This window comes from Hibiscus syriacus, unplaced genomic scaffold (genome assembly GCF_006381635.1).
Source record: "Hibiscus syriacus cultivar Baekdansim isolate YM2019G1 unplaced genomic scaffold, ASM638163v2 tig00113719_pilon, whole genome shotgun sequence".
Lineage (NCBI taxonomy): Eukaryota > Viridiplantae > Streptophyta > Magnoliopsida > Malvales > Malvaceae > Hibiscus > Hibiscus syriacus.
Window position 1 is genome coordinate 1,359,321 of NW_024063467.1, and position 8,952 is coordinate 1,368,272.

Below are 8,952 nucleotides of genomic sequence, written 5' to 3' on the forward strand. Positions count from 1 at the left end.
TTAGGGTTGAAATATGATTCATAGTACGTCAACTCTTTCGCATATTTATATGTTGCATGTTCATTGGCAGCATGATAAGAAATTTCTTGATGGCCAAACAATTCCTTCTCGATCGCTTAGGGTTTGCGCTGTTATGACGGCCGGGTGTTGTCTTGTCTCACGTATTACTTGTGTTACAAATAAAGTGCCTGTGTTATGTGCTTTGTTTGTCCTATGGTTTAATGCCAAGAATCCTGCATGCCCACTTTTGAGTACCTCTTGGAGACGTGATTCTTTGCTTTATTTTTTATGCAACTATTTGAAAATTTAAAAAGCTTTAATAACTTTGATGTGTGTGTTTTTAAACCCAATCACTGTTTTAATTTTGAAAAAAAAAATCAGTTGGCTAAAAAATTATTAAAAATAAGGTAAATTTCACATTTAGTACATAAACTATCGGTTTTGGTTTGTTTGAGGATCTAAACTTTTAATTTTTTTAAGACAATGCCTAACGTTTAGTTTTCATTTCATTTAGTACCCTGTCATTAGAAACTTAACACGTTTAGTACCTAAACTATCACTTTTGGTACGTTTTAATACCTAAACTTTAAAAAAAAATCAAAAATTAACGTTAAATTTTGAATCTGGTACTGAAATGAAACAAAAACTAAAGTTTTTAACGATGAGTACTAAAATGAAACAAAATTAAATTTTAGGTAGTTTTGAAAAAAATTGAAAGTTTAGGTACTAAAACGGATTAAAAATAATAGTTTAAATATTAAATACTTAATTTACCCTATATATATATATATTTAATTTTCTTCTAATTAGTTTTTATTTTTTAGGTGATTACTATAGGCATATGTTCAAATTTTTTCTTAACATATGGACAACAAACAATCTAAAAATATTCGAACTCAAGTCTTCTAGAAAAATCAATATTTACTTTTGCCAAACTTAGAAAAATTAATTATTTAATGGATACAATATATAAAAATATTTAGGTTATTAGAACGTTAGTGTTTGAAAATTGAGTGGCAAAATATTAGCCGTCATTGTGATTATTTGGAGAGAGAAAAAAGAATATGTATAACATCATAAAGTAAGAGTCAACGAGTTTTTTTTTAAAATAATCTTTTAATTATCTATGTAATGTTGAATTATGATAATTGTTATTTGAGTGTGTATTGTTTATACTTGTAATTATAAAGAAAGCTTTTAAATATTTTTATAAACCATAAATTATTAAATAAAAATAGATAAAAATATTTAACAAAATCTTAAAAGATCGATAAAATAAATAATAAATTCAACTAACTTCAAAATAATGAGGCTTATATCACAAATAAGTACTTGAAGTATAATCTCTTCTTCATTTAAGTGCCTAAAATATTTGTTGGTCAAAATAAATACTTAAAGTTATTTTTTTGGTCAAAATAGATACTTAAAGTATTTTATGTCAAAATAGGTACATAAACTATTTAAACCTTTTCATTTAAGTTTTAAAAAAATTGACACGTGACATTAATTAAAGAATATTTTAGGTACTTAGATGAAAAAATTAAATATTTTAAGTATCTATTTTGACCAAAAATATTTTTTAAGTATTCAAATGAAAAAGATTGTATACTTTAGGTACTTATTTGTTATAGAAGCCCAATAATAATCCATCACACACAAAATCAAAGAACAAATAAGAGAAGTGTTACTTAGCTTTAAAACCTACTTTTGCCATCCTTGTCAATGGCCGATCGTTTTGTCGTCGTTAGTTGTCCCTCCACCCTCCTCTTCCCTCTCCTTTCTCAACATTGTATTAAGCTTTTTTCGTGCCTAGATGATTGTTTCGTAATTGTGTAAGGTTTCTTACGGTGGTTGAATCATGGTTTCAGTAAAGACAATCTCTTCCTGTTTCGTAAACCTTGTCTTCAGACTCTTTCTTCACCTTCGGTTGCTTGAGGACTGTAGGTAATTGTAATATGTTGCTTCTTTAGGCACTCTATATGGAGATATGAATGATCATTCTCACCAGAATTAGCATCAGTCTAATATAAGACTGCTAATTAATGGAGGGAGAATCTGAATTTTTAGTAAGGCTGAATATCTGTGCAAAATTCAGTTAATTTAAAAAAATAAAATAAGATGAAAAACATCTATCATATTCAATAATCATCGATGAATTAATATAGTAATTAATGGGGTTCCATTAATGGAAAAAAAAAAATTTCCTTTAAAAAATAACCAAGGGAAAAAATGGTGGGTTGTCTAACATTCGTCCTCCTCACGTCTCAAGGGAGTCTTTCCTCACCCGACAATACGAGAAACATTCGGGTGAACAAATATCCCCACAGCAAGAATATTATCACCAACCCAGACCTGCGTTTTCTCTTTCTATCAAATTGTTGGCTTTTTTGTCTCTTGGTTCTGCCCTGTTGCAGACACCAGATACGTAAAAGCCTGTTTTTCTTTCTTTCTTTTTTGTTTTTTTTTAATTTTTTTGGATTGATAATGTTAAGGTTGAGAGACATTGGAACAGATTGTTGTGTCATTGCAATGGTTTGGTGAAGGAGACAACTTAGAAGATAGTAAGGGGGGAGGGTTTGGCATTTTCCTTGGAGGAGAGAAAATAATCAAGGAATACTTAGAAAGAAAGAAAAACAGGGTTGTGTTGTAAGATTATTTGTGTATTCGATGAAATGAGAAGAACAATAAGCGAACGGCGTAATGTTTGGAAGAGCAATGGAAATGAGAATGGCAGCTGCTTATGCCATTTTATTGGTGATATCGGTCTGCAGTTCGAGTGTGGCGAGCTCGGATGGTAAGAGGAGGATGCGTGAAGATGAAGGCAGAGCAAAAACATCTCCCAAGATGAATGACAAAATGGTAAGATGATTCATATTCTTGTTTTCATTTTCACCCCTCTTGTTGAATTCTTGGAGCATGTAAGTTGTTAAGAAACTTTAGCATGCATAGCATTGTGATGAAGGGAATTGAGAGAGAGAACCGTGTTCGGATTTTTTTAAGGCAATTATGTCGAATTCTCACTATATTGGGGTGAATAATTCGACTTACAAAGGCAATTCTTTCAGCTATGTGAAATGATAAGCTATGTCAAAAAGTTTCCTGCCTTTACTTCGATTTATAAGATTAGTCGTTTCCCTTTTCTAGGGGTTTAGTACAGATGATAGCCAAGGTTCTTGTATGGTGTAGGTTTGGTTCGAGCACATTCGATGTTTAATGCATTAGAAACATGTTAAAAGTTCATGTATATGTCACTGCAATTATGGATCAAGCGGTTATCGTATACGGGTTTCTTGAAACCTATTCGATTTCTCAAGTTCAGGGTTGAAAACATTACAAGTTGAAAGCTTGACAGAGGTTTTCTACTTACAGGCTGAAACATGGAATCATTGCATGGAAGAGATGGGAGAAAAGAGAGTTGCTATGAAAGGTTTTAACCTCTACATACCACAAGCAACCGATGACTTGATATCGCCATTATTAACAAAACAAAGGATGCACAAAGCTATTAATACTTTGCCTCCTCAAGTGAGAGAAGGGTTTCTTGATTGCTTAAAAAAGAATGGACTTGTCTTTCCTGCTTCTGATCCAGATGTTACCTCAAGCTATATACGGTCGCATCCATCTGGAGGTGTATTGGATTATTCACTTCACATATCGAAAAAGGTTTCAAAATCAGGTAAAGCTAAAAAAAAGAAAAAGAAGGATATGATGACAGTTATTATTGCTGTTGCTGCAACTTCTGTCACAACATTTATCCTTGTTGCGGTGGTCTTCTACTTTTGTTGTTTGAGGAAACTTGAAGAACCAAAGGAGGAAAAACCTCTTCTACACTTAACCGATTACTTGAGTGAAGGTATGTGTTTGCTGTGTATGTTTTTCATTGAGTTGTTATCATCTTTGTTTTCTTGTTCATGTTCCACAAACATTTCAACTTTACAATCATTCAGGTTCTTCACACAAGTCTATGAATTTAGGCTGTTCGAGCAAACAAGAACCCACTACTGGTGAATATAATGACCCTTCTCCCGATAGTAGTTTGCCTGCACAACAAGACGATGGCTTACTTCCAAAACCACCAGGATCAGATGTACCACTCCTGAAACCACCTCCTGCGAGACCAACTCCTCCTCCTCCAGCACCACCGCCTGCAGCACCAGCTCCTCCTCCTCCTCGTGCTGCCCCCCCACCGCCTCCACCTAAAGGTGTCCGTCCTCCACCACCACCAAAAGCGAAAGCTGGACCTATTGGAGGACGTAAACGTGAGACTTCTTCTTCTGATGGTGGTGGTGGTGATTCTTCACAAAAAGCCAAGTTAAAACCGTTTTTCTGGGACAAGGTTACAGCTAATGCAGATCAGTTAATGGTCTGGCATGAGATCCGTGGTGGATCATTCCAGTAAGGCAACAATTTTACCTTCCATTAGTAGCAAACTTTCTGACTAACAATGCACCATCAAAATTTTCTTTGATTCCAAATTGCAACTGAAAAACCTCTGTAGGTTGAGTGAAGAGATGATAGAGACTTTATTTGGTTATCAAGCGAATAATAACAAGAGTAAAGAGAAGAAAGATAAACCAGTGGAACCTGTGATCCAGTACATTCAGATTATCGACCCTAGGAAAGCTCAAAATTTGTCTATTCTTCTACGCGCACTAAATATTTCAACACGGGAAGTTGTTGATGCTCTCAAAGAAGGTATCATTCTATTTTTAAAGGAATATTGGCGGAATTGCTTATACTGATACTATATTTCATTTACCTTTTTAGTTTGAATGACAATTAGAACACATAAAATTTGATTGGAAAAAAAAAGATTTAATTGCTTAAATTGATTTTGCTATGGGGTCAATAGAATTTCTAATCAAATACATTAAATTCCCCTTTTAAGTTTTGAACATAAAGGAACCGCATTACCAGAGAACTTGCTGGTATAGAATGTAGTAGGAATTTCAGTAATTATATGTGTATAGTATTGGCAAATAATTCTAATCATTCATCGGTTGTGTCGACATTTATCGAGAAAAAGCATGTAAAACATAAAGATGGTAATTGAAATATATACCAAGTGCATAGATAGCGGCTACAGAAGCAGAAAGTTTTAAGTTCTCATTCATCTGGTCGAATATGCATGTAAAATATTTGTTTTAGATCTTTTTCAATCTTTAAATGCACGTGACAGCTCATTCTTCTAAACTAAACTGAGACAGGCCACAGGCTTCCAGGAGAGCTCCTTCAAACATTACAAAAGATGACACCAACACCAGACGAGGAATTGAAGCTTAGATTATTCGCAGGGGATATTAATCAATTAGGCCCTGCTGAGAGATTCCTTAAAACCGTGGTTGAAATAGCTTTTGCCTTCAAACGAATTGACGCCTTGCTGTTCATGAGCAATTTTCCTGAGGAAGCTGGTGGCCTCAAAGAATCCTTTGCAACTCTTGAGGTGAGATGATAGATCCTCCAGGTCCCCATAGACCATAGGAGGAAGGAAATGAAAAATAATAGTGTTTCTTGTATGTTTTTTGCATATATTTTTTGGTCGATTGAATCTTCTGCTACTCAATAATCAGTAGGCCGCATAATTTAACCACTAAGACATATTTTCTGGGAATTTATCTTCATGAATATAGCTCCTATATGGAAACCTCTATTACTTCAATGATGAGTAACCAGATGGTTGTGATTATTGTCCTAATGACAGATAGCTTGCACGAAGCTAAAAAATAGCAGATTGTTCATGAAACTTCTAGAAGCAGTGCTTAAAACGGGTAACCGCATGAACGATGGTACCTACCGTGGTGGTGCACAGGCATTCAAGCTTGACACACTCTTGAAACTATCTGATGTGAAGGGAACAGATGGTAAGACAACACTTCTCCACTTCGTAGTTCAGGAGATCATACGTTACGAGGGCATAAGATGTGTTCGCTCATCATCATCAAACCAGGGATCATCATCTAGCCAGGGATCATCATCAAGCCAGGGCTCTAGCCTTGGCAATTTCAAGGCACTGGACTTCGTTGAAGGTAACGAAGAAGACACTGAGGAGCATTACCGCAGTCTTGGTCTTGAAGTGGTTTCAGGTGTAACCACCGAACTTGAAGTTGTCAGGAAGGCTGCTGCTATTGATGCTGATGCCCTGCCAACTACTGTGACAAAACTCGATTTTGGTTTGAAAAAAACTAAAGAGTTTTTGAACACGGATATGAAGGGTACCGATGATGAGGCCTCTCAATTTTATCTTACATTGTCTAGTTTTACCGAAGGTTCAGAAGCTGAAATTAAAGGACTATCAGAGGAAGAAAAGAGAATAATGGAGCTCATCAAGAGCACAGCAGATTATTTTCATGGTCAGGCTGGAACGAAGGAAGGGTTGCATTTGTTTGCGATTGTAAGGGATTTCTTGACAATGTTAGACAAGGTTTGTAGAGAAATTAGAGATACCAGAGCGAAGCAGCTAGCCCAGAAAGCCAAGGAGGCCAAAAACGCAGGTTCAACAGCAGCTTCTAAAGTGAACCAACAAAAATCGTCTTTGGAGCGTCAGCAAGACAAGGATTCCAAGAAAGAAGGTTCATCAGAGCCAGCTTCTGAAGACAGCCAACAGCAATCGTCTTCGGAGCCTCAGCAAGACGAGGATTCTAAGAAAGAAGGTTCATCAGAGCCAGCTTCTGAAGAGAACCAACAGCAGTTGTCTTCAGAACCTCAGCAACACGAGGATTCCAGAAAAGAAGGTTCATCAGCGCCAGCTTCTCAAGAGAACCAACGGCAGTTGTCTTTGGAGCCTCAGCAAGACGAGGATTCCAATAAAGAAGATTCATCAGAGCCAGCTTGTCAAGAGAACCAACAACAACTGTCTTCAGAGCAAGACGAGGATTCCGAGAAGGAAGGATCATTAGAGCCAGCTTCTCAAGAGAACCAACAGCAATCGTCTTCGGAGCAAGATGAGGATTCTGAAAAGGAAGGATCATTAGAGCCAGCTTCTCAAGAGAACCAACAGCAATCGTCTTCGGAGCAAGACGAGGATTCCGAAAAGGAAGGATCATTAGAGCCAGCTTCTCAAGAGAACCAACAGCAATCGTCTTCGGAGCAAGACGAGGATTCCGAAAAGGAAGGATCATTAGAGCCATCTTTAAGGAAGGATCATTAGAGCCAGCTTCTCAAGAGAACCAACAGCAATCGTCTTCGGAGCAAGACGAGGATTCCGAAAAGGAAGGATTATTAGAGCCAGCTTCTCAAGAGAACCAACAGCAATCGTATTCGGAGCAAGACGAGGATTCCGAAAAGGAAGGATCATTAGAGCCAGCTTTTCAAGAGAACCAACAGCAATCGTCTTCGGAGCAAGACGAGGATTCCGAAAAGAATGGACCATTAGAGCCAGCTTCTCGAGAGAACCAACAGCAATCGTCTTCGGAGCAAGACAAGGATTCCGGAAAGGAAGGATCATTAGAGTCAGCTTCTTTAGAGAACCAACAGCAATTGTCTTCGGAGCATCAGCAAGATGAGGATTCCGAAAAGGAAGGATCATTAGAGCCAGCTTCTCCAGAGAACCAAATGCAATTGTCTTTGGAGCATCACCAAGATGAAGACTCCGAAAAGGAAGGTTCATCAACACCAGCTTCTCAGGAGAACCAACAGCAATCATGTTCGGAGCCTCAGCAAGACAATGATTCTGAAAAGGATGGATCCTTAGCGCCAGCTTCTCAAGAGAACCAACAACAACCGACTTTGGAGCCTCAGCAAGATGAGGATTCCGAGAAAGAAGGTTCATCAATTCCAGCTTCTCAACAGAGCCAACAGCAGCCGTCTTTGGAGCACCACCACGACAATGATTCCGAAAAGGAAGGTTCAGCGCCATCTTCTCAAGTGAACCAACAGCGAACATATTCGGAGCCTCAGCAAGACGAGGATTCCAAAAAAGAAGATTCAATAGTGCCAGCTTCTCAAGAGAAACAACAACAACAACCGTTCAGTGCGCCAGTCACCGCCCCTGGTTATTCATAGACATCTGCTTCCAGCAATTACCAGTCAGCGGGTGCGCGATTCCAGTTCAGACGAAGACAGCTTCTCTCCTTAATCGAGAAAGGTATAAGAGATTCTCCGTTGGAAGCATGCATCCTTTTACCTTTTTGTTGTCATTATTATAGTTTACCTCGCTTTACTCTTGTACAAGATCGACGATTACAGATTGAAGCTAGTTCGATTGCCGTAGACAACAGTGAACAACTTCCAAAGTTATCACTCTTTTCACTGGTACATCCAAACCAACGAGATATTCCCTTTCTTTGACACACTTTCAAGTCATTTTGTTGATCTTTGTTCTCTATATCTTTAGATTTAACCCTCCAGAATCGAATTTTCAAACCTTGAAATTGTTCGTTTTCGAAATTGAAGATTCAAGAGATATTTACATCAATTTGTTAACCAATTTCTTTTTGGGTATTCAACTTGTAAGAATTAAATTCAACACGCTCCAAAATTGACAAACATAAAAAAATTACTCATTCAAATTGATTTAAAACATTAAACGAGCCGAGTCTAGCTGAGTATTTTTTAGCTCGACTTAAAAACTCTAAAATAGAGCTCGACTTGACTTGAAAACTTGCGAGCCCAAAATTTTTAAACTCAAATCGAAATCAAAATCAAAATCATTAATAGAAGTTCGAAAAAGCTCGCCAAAGCTTAAAATAAAAAAATATTGAACTTAGCTCAATTGAAGCTCAAATTTAAAAATGAAAATATTCTACCACATTAAGTTAAAAAATAAACACATAAATGTTAATATTATTAATAATTTATTTTTTTTACTAAAATAAAATTTTAATATATAATTTTTTCGAGTTGCTCGCGAGCATGCAAGTAGATCGTTTAGAACTCGAGTCGAATATTTTTCAAACGCTGATCGAATTAATATTGAATAACTCACGATTTTTCTCGTCTCATTTACTTACCCCT

The 8,952-nt window shown here is 36.7% G+C and overlaps 1 protein-coding gene across 1 annotated transcript; it reads left to right on the top strand.

The window, feature by feature from the left end:
* Positions 1-2,700: 2,700 nt before the first annotated feature.
* LOC120186770 (formin-like protein 10) lies at positions 2,701-8,001 on the top strand. Its single transcript, XM_039190625.1, has 7 exons — positions 2,701-2,859; positions 3,370-3,853; positions 3,948-4,395; positions 4,499-4,695; positions 5,208-5,443; positions 5,702-7,077; positions 7,122-8,001. Exons 1-7 carry the CDS (start codon positions 2,701-2,703, stop codon positions 7,999-8,001), a joined length of 3,780 nt encoding a protein of 1,259 aa, XP_039046556.1.
* Positions 8,002-8,952: the final 951 nt, after the last annotated feature.

What these genes read in the sequence shown, in the direction of transcription:
- LOC120186770 (XM_039190625.1), top strand. Translation starts at nt 2,701, where the DNA reads ATGTTTGGAAGAGCAATGGAAATGAGAATGGCAGCTGCTTATGCCATT. An exon ending in ATCCGTGGTGGATCATTCCA is followed by an intron (nt 4,396 to 4,498) that starts GTAAGGCAACAA and finishes AAACCTCTGTAG; the next exon opens with GTTGAGTGAAGAGATGATAG. An exon ending in TGTTGATGCTCTCAAAGAAG is followed by an intron (nt 4,696 to 5,207) that starts GTATCATTCTAT and finishes AAACTGAGACAG; the next exon opens with GCCACAGGCTTCCAGGAGAG.